At 33.6% G+C, this 18466-nt stretch overlaps 1 protein-coding gene across 1 annotated transcript in view; it reads left to right on the forward strand.

Moving 5' to 3' along the window:
- LOC105248529 (serine/threonine-protein kinase NLK) overlaps window positions 1–18466 on the forward strand; it is a 94484-nt gene that overhangs the window by 44310 nt on the left and 31708 nt on the right. Inside the window, exons 2-3 of the mRNA XM_025407151.1 lie at window positions 9594–9723; window positions 10636–10691. Coding sequence (XP_025262936.1) covers window positions 9594–9723; window positions 10636–10691 — 186 coding nt within the window. The remainder of the gene's footprint in view (window positions 1–9593; window positions 9724–10635; window positions 10692–18466) is intronic.

Below are 18466 nucleotides of genomic sequence, written 5' to 3' on the forward strand. Positions count from 1 at the left end.
TTCGCTCCACAGATCCCTTCCTCTCTTTGCCCCCGTTCATCTTTCTCTCTCTCTATCTCTCCCCCTCCCTCCCTCCCTCCCTCTGTCGCTCTCCTTTCCCTTCTCTCTGCCTTTGCGTCGTTTTCCTCGACGAGGTGGCTGCCGAGCGGGTTCTTGTAGCTGTAGTTTTCTCGCCGAGGATCTCCGGGTCACGTTTCACCCGTGGCCCGTCGAAACCCCATGGTATCAATTGATCCACCGCCGGAAGCGGAGAACGGAAAATCGAAGCGGAAACGAACCGTGAAGCTCCGAAATTTCCTTCGCGAAAATTTTCAAAGAGATTCTGATGCCAGGAATCGTGCGTCAAATATATCCCGACCAGAGCTGGATCTCTTAAAATACATATTAACTAAACGAATTTCGCGAGTGAAAATTTACTCGAGTAATAATTTGCGATAAAGTTACACTGAAAATAAAAACTTGGAAATAATATCAAATGATAAATAAGATTAACTTTAGTTAATGAAATAAACTTTCTACAAAATACAAGAAGAAATTTATAAAAATAAAATAATTAAAATTAATTAAACATTTTTTCAATAAAGTTTTCTATAAAATATAAATTAAAAACGTATAGAAATTTATCAATTAATCGAATAAGAGGCAAGTACCTCAAACGAGCTATTATTAAAATAATAAAAGAAATTAATACGAATGTCAAGCAAATTTTGGCTGTCAAATCAAGACCGAATCAAAAACCGAAGAGCTGTCAAAATTTAATAGAATTTGTCGAGGACATAGTCGATAGGAAATAATATCAAATGATAAATAAATATTGAATTTAGTTAATGAAATAAATGGAATGTTTGGAATGTTTTCCATATCATATCGCACATTTTTCACTCGTCAGATTTCCCACGTGCGACCTGAAGCAGGAGTGATACATGTATATACATATGTATGTATCTCATTGAGAGAACGAACTACTTCTCCGCGACTAACTTTGAGCCGGGAACCTATCACGGGATAATTACGCAAACGTTCTCTCTGTCTCTCGCTAAGTCCCACGACACGTCGTCCGAAGCGCGTCGCGGTTTCTCCTTGTTAAATTCAAACTAGTTGGACGGAACTTCCGCGTCCGCTTGAGCTTGCGAGCGTAAATACATCGCGGCACTTACTCCAGGGGACGCATATTCAAAGGATCGATTCCATGAAATTCACGAAAATCTCCGAGTTTGAGATGTTTTCGAGAGATCTTTCGCAATATTGCGTATTTGCACCTGCGAGTGTGATCGTGACGTATAATAAAACCATTCATAGAAGGATTAGGAAAATAATAATTGAATATAAATACCCGCAAAAATGGAGATTTTATTTTTCTTAAAAAAAATATTAATTTTAAATTGTAAATTATTAACAAAATTTGATAATTATAATTAATAACATGGAAGAAGAAAATCATACAACTAATATAAAATAATGATTAAAATATAATCTAATTTTAAGTTGATTAAATTAATATCAATTAATATTATTAAATGATATAATATTAATATAATTAATATTATTAAAAATATAATTTAAAATAAAGACAGACATTTATTAAAAATATAATTTAAAATAAAGACGCATAAAACAAAGAAAGATTTTCCGACAACATAAGTAAAAAGCCGAAGGTACTTTTTACTTGATGTATCTATTTATTTAAAAGCGATCGTGGGAAGAAGCATAAACTTTAGCGAACAAATCCGCAAAAAGCAAGAAAAATATCTCTCATAAACAGATAGTCGCAAGCTGTCGGTTCTTTCTCTCCTCTTTTCTTAACGCCGCGATGTTCTTCGTCGTATTCCTTCGCTTATGCAAGCTCGTCGCGATGAGGGAAATATGTATTGTTGAGAGCGAAGCTCTGAGAAACGCGTTTGATTCGAGATGCAAAGAACCATAGTTTCACGACGAGCTTTTGCCGGCGGCGATCGCGGAACAAGAAGCTGCGTTTCAGCTGATTTATGACTGTCTGTTCGACTAGGGCGAAATAAAGGCCACCGCTGAACAGTTTGTTCCGAATATCAACGAATTCGAGGATATTTTCTCAAGAGATGAATTTACGTTGCATTTACAATAATCCATACATAAATGCACCGATATTTTAGCAAACAATAATTAATAGAAAGCTGAAACCAAGTAGTTTAATTTATTAAATATAATAAAATATATTATAAATAAAATAAAATTATATAATTATAATTAAAATAAAATTATATATTATAATTAAAATAAAATTAATTAATCAAACATAAAAAACATGTATATTGTATTATTAAATATAATAAAGTAGTTTAATTTATCAAACTTGAATAAATTGAATATAAATGCCCGCAAAAATGAAAATTTTATTTTCCTTTAAAAAATATTAATTTTAAATTCTAAATTATTAACAAAATAGTTCTTTCTTATTTATGTAAAATAATTTGACGCTCGATATTTAAATAAATTTTCATTTGAAAAATTATTTTTAAATTTCATATATAATTATTTCAATATAATTTATATTTTTATTCTATTTAATTAGAATATTTATTCACAATTTCTCTCGATCACTTTAATTCACTTTCCTCAATTTGGATCTTTGCCAAGCTTTTCTGCACATAAGGTCTCTTTATACATATTTTATTATCGAGTACAACGCACGATATAGTAATCCATAACGAACGACGCGACGTATCGTAAACATTATTGCACACCAATTTACACAAGTGCATATAAAGGGATCAATGAACGATAAATTTCGCCAAACGACACACGACGACTCGTCGTGACAATCGACTCCCATAGACTCGATTATGCGTTACGCACTGCGTTATACGCACTTACTTATCAATCCGCGTTCGCGACGGTGACCTTTACGTACCCTTATGATCCATCTCGATATAATATGCAGAGTCGGAAGTGCGATATTATTAAACGCTTGCTTTCTCTCTCTCTCTCTCTCTCTTCCTCTCTTTGCCTCTTTCTTCCCTCCTCTCTTTCTCTCCCCCTTTCTTCATAGTCGTTACTCTGGTTGCACGCTCGCCGCGGGTCACTTGCGAGACGCAGGTGAGTACACACGAACGTCGAACGAGCGCAGGTGCAGCGGCTGCAGGTGAGGCCGCCGACAGCAGCTGTCGGTTTTGCGCGCGCGCGAGATGCGGAGGGATGGCAATTGCTCGTGTTTTTGTAAGCCGACAGCGTTTTTCCCGCGACCAACGGCAACCTTCTGCGAATCGAGTCTGATGCTATCAGTCTCGCGCGATGCAATTTTTATCAACTGCCTCCGCATTCGGGAATCTTAATCTCGTCTAACATAATATCTGCAACTTCTTCGAAAAATACGTTTTTCCTAGGAATTTTTCAGTTGCTCGAAGATCCTGCTTTCTCTGACATTAATTCATTCGTAATAAATTCTTAATAAATTCATAATAAATTCTTGTTACGAGAAATAATTAATTTTGTAATTAAAATTTATATAATAAAGAAGCTTAATTATACGCGTAGGAAAATTCATTTTAATATGATTGTTGTTTATGTTTACGATTCTTAATATTCACTTTAATTGCATTTCTATAATTTATCTTTCTATAATATTTAGTCGGTTACTCGGGATTTTATCCCGAGGAATGTACATCTCGATGGTTTCTTATACATTTTCTTTAGATTTTTGAAAAGATCTAGAGATTTATTCCTCGCCGTTTGCGTGTAAATGGCAATTGACATGCGTGCGAGAAATCGATAATCTCCCTCTCCCCCTTCCTTCTGCTCCTGCTCGCTTTTTATCTGTCGTGCACACGTGGCTTTGAAGAAACATCCCTTCTTTCCTCACTCACTTTAAAATAATAATATTCAGCGAGCAGGGATAATAATTGAGATCGGCGAAAAAAACGATCTCCAACTTTATTGAAGAAACGCAGCGACAAAGTGCATCAAGGGTTTATGGAGATATATCGCGTTTTAATAAGTCAAAACAATTGCTTGGGAAAAATGGAGAAAAATTAAAATCGGGATTATCATAAAAAATTCAATGAGAATTGTGTACGATAAATTTATCTCGTAATTTTATTTCAAATTAATTTCTTCGAGATAATTTAATAATACGATTCCTCTCCAAACCCCCTCCCCTTCTCTTCTTTCCTAGACTGCGATACACGAGAGATATTGCATGCACCGTCCCCTCTAAGAACTTTGTGATCTTCTTTTACATTTTTTTTTTGTATTCTTAGCAAACGGAAAACGGCGCACCTCTGTTGCGCCAATTTTCCTTTGAAACGCCGCTTTTGTTGTGCGCTGCACGCGTTGAAATGTTGCAACAACGACGCGCGCGCGTTGCACGCGAGCTTTCCCCAGGAAACGTCGTAATTATGCGGCATTCGGTAGGCGGCCGTTCGCAAATTGCAGCTACGTGCGTCTTTTCAGCGTCTTTTCGCGATGCGATGATACGACAAGCTTCTTCGAGACTGCAAAGTTGCGCGATGTTGCGGATACCGCAATCTTCGAAGGCGAGAATGATCCGCCAGATGCTAGATTGACAGACGAAACGTCTCTCTTCTCTCTCGTATCCTCTCTAAAGGATGTTTCAAAATAATTACATATACATATACATGTACATATACATATACATATACATATACATATACATGGCTTGGAATAGTTTTAAGAGAATTTTCAAGTGATTTTTCAGCAACTCGAACATGAAAATATCACTGATAGCTCTCGTATCTTAAACTATTTTATAATAAAAGTTTCTCCAAGTGCACAAAGAGCTTTGACAATTGGATTATCAGTGGATTGTTTCTTTTATCGAATTTTAATCTGAGGTTTAGAGATTAATCGAGATGTTAAAGTATTCTTGTTTAAAGATTTATTATTATTATTAGAATTGTACTTTTTGTGAGATATTAAATCTTCTTCAGATATATCTTGTACAAATTTATCGAAATGTCATGTCGCGTTCGCCACGAGGCGAAAAGATCACATTCGAACCCGGTTTTGAATGGCCCCATCTGCCGTCTTTCAAAATGCAGGATATCCCAAAAATTGTACGCTTTCTCTTCGTCGCGGAAATCCTCTGTTGAATTCAAAAGACATATGCTCCTCGATTGATCGCAATTTTAATAAGAAATTATAGGATACATAAGCAAAAACTTTATTCTAATTTTATTAATTATTCTATTCTTAATAAAAATCACAAAATTACCTTCAAATATTATTTGTAATAAAATTATTTAATTATTTGTTATATTAATTATTATTTATTGTTTTATTTATTTTTCATTAAAAAATTTTTTTTATTATTTATTATTTTAATTATTTAATTATTTATTATTTCATATTTAATTATTTTTTATTTTTTATTTATTTGTAATATTATTTTTCATTAACAAAATTAAATAATTTTTATATTAAAAAGAGACCACGAGAAAAAATGTGAAATTAGATTTATATAAATATATAAAATATAAATAAAATATAGAATTATATAAAATAAAAAATAAAAAAAGTATATGCACTTTTACTATTTATGAAATATGTATGTATATTTCTAATATATATTTTAATACATTCTTTTTTACCGAATTATTCTTAAAATCCCAATGATCGAATACAACGCTTATATCGCAGGAAAAATTCGCGTATATAAATATCAGTATCATAAATGCATGTGATATTTAATTTCATTAATATCATTTAAAATATCCCACGGATAAAATTCGCCACAGAGTGAAATATTCGAAAAAATTCTCTCCCCTTTTCTCTTATTTTCATTCAACAAATTAATTTATTTTGATTGCGCACCGAAGCGTGATTTTATTTTTCATTTGTTTGCATAAGAGAGGTCACGGCCGATAAAATAAAATCGACCTGATACTGATACACGTAACACACCATTGTTTCGGCCTTTATACGTGTTTCCGGATTGCATTCGCGTTAGCGGATGTAATGTAACATCCAGGGAAGATCGAAATGCCTTCAAACGGAAACATAAAATTAAAATGTTTGTTTTTTTTATTCTTCCCTTCCTTACAATAAACGTAAAACAAAGATCAGTCCGTGCGATAAAGAACTATATTATCACCCGCGATAACCGTCTTGGTTTGCGAAAGATCGCGCGATAAATAATCATTCGTTATTTGTTTCCGATGAACAAAAAAAAAACGCCGACGACGATGATACTTTTAACATTCCCAGGCAGCAGGTGAATCACTCGCGAGACTCTTCGTTCGACGACCTTTTCTAACAAAGAGCTCTCTCAAGAAATTTGTCACCGACAAGGTGACGAGACACCCCGATAAAACCAACACCCTAATCAGACCCCAAAGTCATTGGTTTCGTTATTGGCCATCAAACCGATCAACAATATCCTCAAGGGAATTTCGACACGTTTATGATGCAAGAGAGAGACAGAGAGACTCATAAAATAATAAGGAAGCTAGGAAAATTGATCACTATCTTTGAATCGTTATGGATCTGCGAAATACATTCGCTAATTTTCGATATAGGAGATACCATTGTTTCTTTTTTCCGTCTTTTCTATTTTCGGAGCGATCCATTGTATACAAGGTGCTCCGTAATTCGCGAGCTTAGCACAGTTTCTTTCGAGATACACGGTGGTTATTAGACGTCCTATATTTGCATCTCGTTTCTCACCTTCCAGCAGACCTACTCGCTTCTACAATAACCCCTAGAACTTCCGGTGAGGAGCCCACCGGCGATTGCGTGTGTTTGCACGTGTGCATGTGTGTGTCCCATCGTCGGCTCGTCGCCGGATTTCGAATGAATAAACATAGCCTAAACCGCGACAGTGGATCCCCGGGGGCGAGTTACCTTCCCTTCCCCCGTTCCTCCCCGTTCCACCCGCGCGTCGCGTCATTTCACGGTCGTTCCGCTCCGAAATTCGTGACTTCACTTCCGTTTACTACGCTCGGCGCACCGCTCGGCGGATGGGTGCGTTGACCCTTTTCGAAGGTCGTCGTACCTTTCTACGTTCGTGACTCGCTCGGCTTCGTGGATCGACCTTAATCTCTCGTCGGTTCGCGACGGCTCGTTCACCTCTTTTTTCCTCCCTCCCCTTCTTCCTCTCCTTTTGTTTATTCTACGACTCGAAGAAACTCGACCATGTAATTAACGTCCTCGCACGCTAATTTTCGCGGATGAATCGAATTGCGAAAACATACTCGACGATCGTCGCAATTTTTCGAAAATACGCGCAAAATTTCAGAGATGCTTCATGAATGAAGATGTTTTAATTTTATTATTTATTCGAGAAATATTTTTACTGGTTTTATCTTGTTCCTTAAAATTTTAATTTTTTTTTTTTTATTTAAATCAATGTTTTGATTTGAATCAAAAATTATAAATTTTATCAGAATATTAGAATTTAATTAAATTAATTTATATATATATATATATATATATATATATATATATATATAAAATATTGTTTATGCATTTACACTTTTGTAAATAATTCGAAAATAATTTATACACGTGTAATTTTTGAAAATTAAATTTATCCATTGAATCTGACACATGCATATTCTATATTTTAAAAAATATAAAATAAATGAAGTAAATTAAATTATTACAATAACATTGTCAATATAATGTAAACAATCATAATTTACGAATCTCTTTATATTTTTTGTTTTATTTTTTTTTACTATTATTATTAAGAGATATCTTTACTTCGCTTTTTGCTCTTAATTATATTTTATTGACATTCTGTAAAACAACTTTTTCAGAGCGAATAAATTGATCTATTTATCTATATATGTATTGTATTTCCTTCGTTTGTCGGATAAGTTGGAAAGTTGTAATGCAAGAATTTCCACAATTTTTTGCTTCTTTGATTGGATCATTGAAATTGTACGATGGTGCAATGAACGAATCCGACTGGTTGAAAATACATGTGAGTGGCGCTCAAAGAGGCGACACACTCGAGATAATGGGCCCGTTTTGGCCGCTTATCGACAGTCTCGTTTATTTTTTTCGTTTATTTATTCTCGTTTATTTTTTTAGGCCACGTGGTGTCGCGAGAGTCGACCGTCTCCCGCGAACGAATCGATTTAGCGAGCTATAACGAAGCTAACGATTGCGACGCGATTAGTACGAGGTTTGTCGTTTTCGCGTTCACCTTATATAAGACCGGACAAAAGCGATCGAAAATAAATAAATCGTTTTGAATATAATTATAGTAACGTATAAAAATTAATTGACAATAAAATGAGCCTAATATTTTATTGTCAATTAATTTTTATACATTTATTATTTATTATTTATTAATTATTAATATTGTATGGTTAATGTTTTTAATTTAGATAATATATGTATAATAATATCTCTCTCTCTCTCCCTCTCTCATATAATCAATTTTACTTTAATTTCATATAATGTATATTTTGTTTTCTCATTTAATTTCCAAATCCTTATAGGATGTTTCTTGTCACACAAGTCTGTCTTGTTACACAAGTGATAATTATGATAAAAATAAATATGATATAGGTTATATTTTTATTTGTGTATTTATAAATGTACTTACATTTAACTAAATATCTCTCTGTTATGTACGTTTTATATCAATATATCATGCGATCGTCGCGGATCGAAAACCCATTTTCCTCCTCCTCCTCCTTTATTTCCTGCTCTCTCACCTCGTTCAAAAACGAGGAATTACTTTATCTGTCTAGGCAGACGATATGGCACATGGGCGATGACCGAAAATGGGATTTTAGCCGCGCATCGGGTTCTCCCCCCCCCCCTCCTCTCTCTCTCTCTCTCTCTCTCTCTCTCTCTCTCTCTCTCTCTCTCTGATTCTCGTAAATCGAAATCGTCGGTTTGTGGTAACGACAACACTCGACAATGAAATCGAACCCATAGCCGTAAACAGACTAATTGCAGGGATAATAATTATTCTCGGAACTAGCCTAGGAGAGACTGAGAGAGAGACTAACGAGGGGAGGCGGTCCCTCATTCGTGTTTCCAGATTTATTCCACAATACAAGCTTCCCGGCGTTATTTAGTCGATCATTCCCCAATAACTTCTCTCCCCTTTCCTCTTGATCGCGAAATTAAAATTGAAATCGATTCCTCTGCCGCTCATTTTTCCCTAATGAAAGATTTTTCTTAATCCGGAAAAGAGACCTATAATATATTGTAAACCTAAGAGGGAATATACAAGATGGTTTTAATCATCATGTGGCTTTTTTGCTCCTTTTTGTTTTATGCTTACAGATATTTCTTTACACAATCTTTTTAAACATTTATTTTATATTTTTAAAACATAATAAAATAGGGAATAATAGCAACGATAAGTAATAGTAAGATAAAAAGGAAAAATAAACTAAAAAGGAAATTTGATAAAAGGGAAAAAGTAAAAACGAGATTGATCCTTTTAAATATTTTCATTAGCTATGATAAAAATTAGGTGATGGCTATTTTATAATTTCTTTTGTATAAACACATAAACACACGATATATAGAAACACAAGTTTTTTATTTTTGAAAATAAAATATGTCTTGTTTTTTTATGGATGAGATAAAAGGCAAAAATATTAAATTTTGTATTATTTTTGTGTGATTTCCAGGGCTGTCACGGATCCAAGGGATGGCAGGAGAGTAGCCTTAAAAAAACTGCCGAACGTCTTTCAAAGTCTCGTAAGCAGCAAGCGAGTCTTCAGGGAACTGAAAATGCTTTGCTTCTTCAAACACGATAACGTAAGTGGTATTATTTATTGCGTTACTATCAAATATGATCGATGTGAACATTGTAACATAATAGAGACAAGAAAATATAACGGAAATGCAGATAAAAAATACATTAAAAAGACGCAATTTCTTAATATCGATATCGGATTTCTAGCTTTCAAACATTTTATAATCATTATCTGAGTATATTATTTAATAATAAATATACCAAGTGCACTTATTATTGTAATAATTGAATAATAATTATCAAATATTCTTGATATTATAATAATTTCGCTCGCTATGAAAAGTCTATGAAATCTTTTGTCTATTGTTTTAATAAAATTAAAATTAGATTTTCAGATTTTTATAGATTACATAATTATCTAAATATATCTGAATATATATTGACATATCATATTTATTTTTTGAAATTAGTTGATTAAATAATTACTATGATAATAATAAATAATGTAATTAAACAACAAATAAATAAATAAATAAATAAATATATATATATATATATATATTTATTTGTTGTTTAATTACATTATTTATTATTATCATAAATAAATATATATATATATATATATTTATTTATTTATTTATTTATTTATTTATATACATAGAATTCTTGTTTTATACGCTTTCTCGTAAACAAATTATATACCGTTTGACATCAAATATATCTGAACGAATACTCGACAGATCCTCTCTTTCTCTCTCCATGTAAGTCGTATAGTGAACGTACCGGAAATTTCCGCGTTTTATTTCCCCAAGGACTAGATCGTCGTCCTTCCCCTCGCAGCTTCTGCCTGCTAGATTCCCGTGCGTTTTTGCACGAGAAAGAGGGATCGATTGCGCCATTTCTCTCTCTCTCTCTCTCTCATCCAGTCAAAGGACAAGATACTCAATCGCTTCCTGTTTTTTTTCTTTTTGCAGGTACTTTCCGCGCTGGACATCCTTCAGCCGCCACATCTGGACTTCTTCCAAGAGATGTATCCTTTTTTAAGCACTTGCGGAGGACACGCGAAAGATAAATCTTGATACAGGTGAATTCTCCTCCGCCGATCAAGGTATTTCCAACGATTCCCGTCGAGTTTCCACGATTCTCGACTCTTGGAATATTAATACGTAAATTTTTTCACGATTAAAACGAGTGTAACTTGAAATTAATCGATTAAGCTGATTTAATCTCAAACTTTGGAATGTGTTTTCGTCTCGCGAGAGTTTACGGTGTATTAAAAAAAAAAAAAGGTGCTTCCTCTGCTCTCTGTAGATTTTACTGGGCTCTATAGCGGAAGAGTCGCTGTCTCACGCAACGCTCGATCTCTCGAAACGAGTGTCTCGAACGACGCGGAAACTTTTAATCGCCGAGCAATTAAAACTCGCGCCGGTCACGATTCCTCCTCGAACCGCCCCTCCGGCGAGAGGATTTGTCAGAGGGAGGAAACTTTTTCGCTGTCTCGAGTAATTGCCGTTCGACAAATCTACATTTTTCGACACGACCCACTCTCTTTCTCTCTATTTTCGCAAATCTTTGTCAAAATTTTCAAAAGGATTATTAAAAAATTATTGTAAAAGAGATTATTTTTACAAAAGAGAGCGCCTGTCAAAAATATCTCGTATTGACGCAAGAAAATTATATTTTACAAGAAAATTTTCTCACAGAAAGAACTCTTCGAATAGTAGACATTACTATTGGTTTTCCAGTCGACGATGAAACAGGAATTTATTGCGATAGTCAGAGGGAGGGGGGGGGGCGCGAAATTCCTGTGGAATTACTTGTCTCGCAAGTCTTTTCGCATGATCGATCGATCGATCGATCGATAGGTCCTTAAATGAACGGGATCATTCAGAGTTAATCTCGATCGAGGCAACGAGAGCGATAACTCGGTTCTTTCCTTCATCTCTCCTTCTCTTCCGCCTTTTTCCGACAGAACTCCTGTTCGCGCTTTGTCTCATATCGAACTTCGTAATTACGTAAATCATTATTAGCAATTGAGCAACTATTATGCCCTCGCGATTGCCTTGGAACTTTTTCTATTTTCCCACTTTCTTCTTTCTTCCTTTCGCTTCGGCTCGTTCTGTTCCTTCAGAGTTGCTTAATATAATAAGATACTTCTTCTATTATATCGAACAGAAATGATTTTGCCTGAATAAAAAGCTTTTGCTATGAATAAATAGACAGATAAATAAAATAATAGTAAACACGCAAAAAATAAATCAACTAGTCGGCTAGTTACGATAAAAGCATGTAAATAGACGAATAAATAAATAAATAGGTAAATCCATAACTAAACAAACGGATAACCAGGGGAATAAACGGTATCGCATAAATCCACTTCCATCGATAAATAGACAAACAGATGAAGAAATTAATAAACGAAATTCAACGGGCACGGATCGATAAATTTTCTCGCAACAAGAGCTGACATTAATTGACGGCAAATAAATAATCGGGACGAAAATTGCACGACTGCGGGATATCCATCGATAGACCACTATCGGTGAATCTTTTTACCCTTCCCGCTCTCGCTCTGCTGACCTCCCCCTCCCCCTCCCCGCCGATTTAATGCCGCGTCTGACGATCGATTCTAATTTCGTTCGCATGAAAAATTCAGCTGGACGCCCCAGCGTCAAAGTTCGGAATAGGACCGCCTAATTTCTAATTAAGGCGCGACTCTCGCGATTAGCTTGCGCAGGCACGAATGGGGAAATCAACGACCGCGAGGAGACATTAAGGGCGAAAAGGGTGATCGCCAACCAGCATCCATAATATTGCATTTTCATACGATCATCATTATTAAGTAATTAATGTCAGCCTCATCAATCTTTCATACACACATCCCTCTCTCTTTTTACGTCATTCCATGTTTTTCTTCGTGCCTTTTTTGCAACCGATATCCTGAATTACGACCGGCAGGGAAAACCATGAAGCACTCCATCCTTATCTTTTAATTTCGCGATTCTGGGTCATGGATTTTGAATCATTTAGCGGGATGTTAGTTTTGGCTCTGCTCGATTGAAAACCAGGCGGAGAGGATCAAAACCACGATTTCCATCCGCGGATGCGAGGGAGGACGGTCGGCCGATGAACGCCATGAATACGTCATGGCGCGCGCCCGGGATGAGTTTGCTCGATGGTAATCACGTGGATTATTAATGCGCGCACCGCAACGCGGCATTGATATGTCGATAGTGCGCCATTAGCAGCGGCTGCGACCGCCGCCCATCGTACGTTTACAATGTCGCGTGTAACTGATAACTCCAACTTCCTCGTGACATCGTCATGATACGCTGCCTCGTCCTAATTTCTTCCTCACGCTCGTTTTCTTCCATTTCCCCTCTACTCCCCTTTAATTACCCTATTAATCGTCTCGGGATGTCGTACGACAGTAATCACACAAGTTTAGAAATCGTATATACACGCGGTATAATTTTATATTTAAATATATGTATATATGATAATAAAATACAATAGGGTATACGATATTGATATGATCGAGTTAATTAATATCAGTAATTCATATTATCATAATAAATGCAGAGGTGATGCATTATATTAATTAATGTCGAAAATGTTTTAATCTTAATATATATATTATATGTATACGGGATGTTTTTTTTTTTCTTAATAAGTGCGAAAAATTTTAGATGATTCTTTGTCGAAAATTAAGGGGGGTTCTTCATATAAACGTATACTTTTACATCCTTTCCCCTGTGGAGTTACACTCCTCCAAAAATGGGAGTAAAAATTAGGTTTTTATTTTTTTCTCAAATTTGGAACAAGTTAAAGAAGTGAAATTAGATGGATATTTTCTACTAGTAAAAAGATTATTTATTAATATTTTTTCAGCCTCCCGTATTGTTATAAGGGATGAAACTAGCAACTCTTATTCATTTTTTTATTAAAACTTTTTAATGTTTATATGAAAAACCTCCTTTAATTTTCGACAAAGAATCATCTCCTAAAATTTTTCGCATATATATATATATATATATATATATATATATATATCTTTTTTTTCGATTAATATATATTATATCTTACCATCTTCGTTTTGATTACGTGATAATGTCGTAATTTTTTGCTTCGAGATGAAAGTAAAAATTGCTCGGAATTTTCACGATTAACACAACAAATTTCGAAAAAAAAAAAAAAAAAAAAAAAAAAAAAAACACGGCAGGAAATGGAATTTTATTCTTCGGCGCGATTACGATTTAATTTACAGGAAGTCTATAGAGGTTTATTTGCCATTACATTTGGAATGACGTGGGTTCGATTACGCACTAACGCGTTTTTATCGTGCATGCAAGAGACATGTAATACACGAAAGGAAAGAAGGCCCGCATGTACAGTGCTCTCTCTTTCTGTCTCTCTCTTTCTCTCGATCGTTTGTATTCACCCGTATCTGCATCGGGGAAAAACGATACGGCCGGGAAAAATTTTTAGTCTCTGCTGCAGTTGTCATTATAGAACACGTGCGATCGCACGTGCGTGGGTTACGACGATTAACGAATATCGGATATTAAATAAAATGAGAATTGATTTTTTTTATTTCTGAATTATATAATCTCTGTCGTTTCTTTTTTTTATTTCTTTGTCTTTTTTATTAAGAACTTTAAATTAAGATTTATTTGATTTTGAAAATCAAAATTTATTTAATTTTAATGGATAGAGAATATCTTTATTTAAATATTTTATAATACCTCTTGTAAAATATATGTTGTTCCAAAATATAAAATTAAAATTTATCATATTGTTCTAAATATATGAAAATAAAATGTAAAATATTTTTGTTATACACAAAAAGAGAAAGAGTCTCTGGATAGAGACTCTTTCCTTTCCCTATCCAGAGACTCTTTCTCTTTTTGTGTATAACAAAAATATTTTACATTTTATTTTCATATATTTAGAACAATATGATAAATGCTGATTGATGATAATTCGACTTTTCCTCGTAATCTCATCTTCGCCGTTAGATTCGCAAAAGAACAAGTTGAGCTTTTCTTCGAGGCTCAAATTACGGAGATTTTAATTGCACGCGGGCTCGATTACGTCGAGTTCGCGTTTGACGGTTTGATCTAAGTTCTCGGTTGCCGCAAACTAATTTTGCTTCCCCCTTTTACTCGCGAGAATCCTTTGTCTTCCTTCCGAGTCAACAAGTTTTCGCAGAAGAACCGGTGTTCTAGAGATATATTCGCGAAGAAATTCTCACTCATATATCCTTGCACTCGCGATATTTACAATTTATTAAGATTAATTTTAATAATTAATTGACATTTCCGTTAATTTGATTTCCTCGTTTTTAAATCAATTCAGAAATTCCAACGTCTTTTCTTATTTTTTCAGATCCTATAAGTGCCAACTTCTCCAATAATAAATTTCTGATATATTCTCTACTCTTAACAATCTTTGTTATTTTTATCCTTAATTAATTAATTTATGATCTTTTTTTTTGGAACTCAATAAATTTATGACCTATTCTATGCTTAACGATAATCGTAAATATAGAATATGCAGACGAAATAAGAATCTATGACCTTTGACATATGTTTAAAATAGTATAAAAATATATATATAATTGATTGACAGTTTTTATTATTAAAGTAATTATTGGATTGTTACATCTAATAATTTTTACAATATCAAAAGAAAGTTTTAATTTCTTTATTGTAGTGACTGGTATTGAAAAATAAAATTTTAATTAAATTATTTTTATTTAATTGTTTTCTTTAATTATTTTTATTTAATTTTATTTATTTTTACAAACGAGGTATTACTTGAACAAGTGATATCATCGTCGTGTTGCGATTTAAATACAATCGATCGATAAATTTCCTGTTTTACTAGAAAGGAATATCATGAATCCATGCATTTTTCATTGATTAGTACTCGTATTAATGATGAATTATTACAATATAACTGCCCACTCTCTCTAATCTATCCATACGTACGTAATCGTTGTTATGTTAATGTTTCGATATTTTTCACGGTGTACGACGTTTTCAATCCATGTAACGGGAAACGCTTACGATTGTCTGAATTGAACCGGAAATGGATACCTTTGTGTAGCTCTTTGTCAGTATTCCGAGAAATTCTATTAGATTTCCAATCTCATTTAGTAAAAAATAGAGACATTTCTAACAAGTCGTGAGTTATATATATTATTAATAATTCCAATTATAAAATTATGACGAGTTATTATAAAGTTCAGTCAATGAAAATGAAATGCATATAATTTAAAATAAATTAAAAACAAACGTAACGTACAAAAATATATTAACAATATATACATATTTACAAGGAATTATCATTTTACATAAATGTTTACTTTATTTCAAAAATAGACGTTTGTAATTAATATTCTTTTTTCCTTTCTTTTTTTTTCTTTTCTATAAGATGTCATTATTAAAATAATATTTTAGAAAGAAATATTTATTACATTTTATTCAAGTTTGGACAATATGAAATTAAACTATATTTCATATTGTATATACAGAGTGTCTACTCAAATATTGTAAACAAATTTCCTAAAAATTCCCTGAATTTCCGGAAATCTCCAAGATTTTTTTATTCAAAATTCCATGTAAAGAGGATTTTTTAAGATTTTTTTTTAGATTTATAACGTTTTAAGTGAGATTCCTATTGTGTGCGATTTTCACTCACGAAGGAAATATAAAGAGCCACTTAAGTTTCAAGTGCTAGATTTGATCATATACTGAAAAAAACTGAATAGCTTTCCTAAAATAGACATTTTTACTTGCACCTACCGAACAATTTTAGTTTTTTATCACTAAAAACAATTACAATAAAGAATATAAACTGCCTATTCTATATTATGTCAAGACATTATAATAATATAAATATAAAGAATATATAAACAGAAATAGAAATTACAAAAAATAAAATATATAATATAATTACTTATAAATAGAATATATAATATATAATAGAAAATATAATATATTATATTTCATTTTACATACTTTAATTAGTTTGCCGATTGGTTACAATATAAAAACAAAATTATAAAAGACAAATTTTTTTAAAAAAAGACCCGAATCGCAATAAAATTCTACGAAAAGTCCCTAATTTCTCAGATATAAAAATCAATCCTTGAGACTTCCAGGTTTCCCATGTTTCTCCAGGGAGTAGACACCCTGATATACCTAATTGCGAAATATGAAACGTGTCAGGAAGGGATGGGGTTTCTCCACCAGTGCTTTTCGACATCTTTAAATCCTCAAAAATCCCGATTTCTCTCTTATGCACCAGTGACGATCTCGAGTTTCCAACGATGATGCACACCGGCGATTGCATCACATCGCACGTTGCACGACCTCCCACGTTTCACTCGGAGAGAGGGCGGCGGGAAATCGCCGAGGAAAATCGGAGGCGAGCGGACAGATCGGCGAACGGTGAGAACGAAAAACGCCTCTCGTCGACCTGGATAGGTTCCGGCGCGGAAAAAGAGCTTCCGGCGAGGAGGAGCGCTCGAACGAGCTCTCTTTCTCCCTCTCTCTCTCTCCGCTTCTCTCGCATTGTCTCCTTATGGTAATCGCGAAATCCACACTCGTCCATTTCCGCCCGTTTGTACCCCGGAAACGCCCGCCTCGTTTCCGAGACCGCTCGAACTTGCTCGGTTTTTTTTCGCGATTCGCGCACGAAGAAAATGTATTTTACAGTACATTATATATGAAAAATATGCTCCTTTTTGCAACATTTATCGCAAAGCTGAAATATAACGACGTTGGAATATTTTTATTATTATAAAAATTATATACATGTATTTGTTTTATTGTTTGACGACGATTATGTGCATGATGCATTTGATGCATCATAATATTTCATGCATAATAATTATTTCTTTATAAAATATTACATTATTATAAACAATAAAGTTAAACAAATAAAATATTATAGACAATAAAGTTAAAAAAAACGACAAGAAATTATGAAAAATATTATTAATAATAAAAAATTATTAATAATAGAAAATATTACTAATAATAAAATGCATGTGCGAAATCTTTTAATTCACAAATATATGAAATCTATAAAGAGAATTTTCTCCAAATTGATTTTCTCTCGGGACTTTGTGGTTCTTGCTAATCGATTCTCTCGCCGAGAATTTCTTCGTTATCAATTCATGTTAATTGTTCTTGATCGATGATTATCTTGACTTACTTGACTCCAGCTCGCGCATTAATTTAATAGTACCTAAGATGACACGAAACCAGAGGTTTCCATTTCTTTATGGCTCATATAGGAGAGATCGGTTTACGCTGCTTATTAACGAATATATATCCGGTGGAGCGCGCGGGGGCGTATCTGTCTGATGCGAATCGCACGCACGCGTGCGTGGGCACGGGTTCCCACATCGCTATCTACTTGCGAAAGACGATAATTCTCCGACGTATTAGAAATTATGTATAATTGGAAAGCGAGAGAGAGAGAGAGAGAGAGAGAGAGAGAGAGAGAGAGAGAGAGAGAGGGAACATTTTGTCCTTTTATTTCGCGGTTTCTCTTTTTGATATATTTTACGTTTAACAACTAATTGCAATGTTAATTGCAGTTATAACAAATATTTATTTCTGCATGATTATCTGCGCGATTATGCATTCCTAATTTTTATTTTTAGAAATACTAAAGAGGCAAAATTTTAGACCGAACATTTGCTTAAATTAAATTAAAAGAAATTCAATTATTTGTATCAAAGAAAAACATAAAAATGACAAAATGGATTTCACAATAAAATTTAATTTT

Source organism: Camponotus floridanus, unplaced genomic scaffold (assembly GCF_003227725.1).
Source record: "Camponotus floridanus strain SB8 unplaced genomic scaffold, Cflo_v7.5 scaffold164, whole genome shotgun sequence".
NCBI classification, from domain to species: Eukaryota; Metazoa; Arthropoda; class Insecta; order Hymenoptera; family Formicidae; genus Camponotus; species Camponotus floridanus.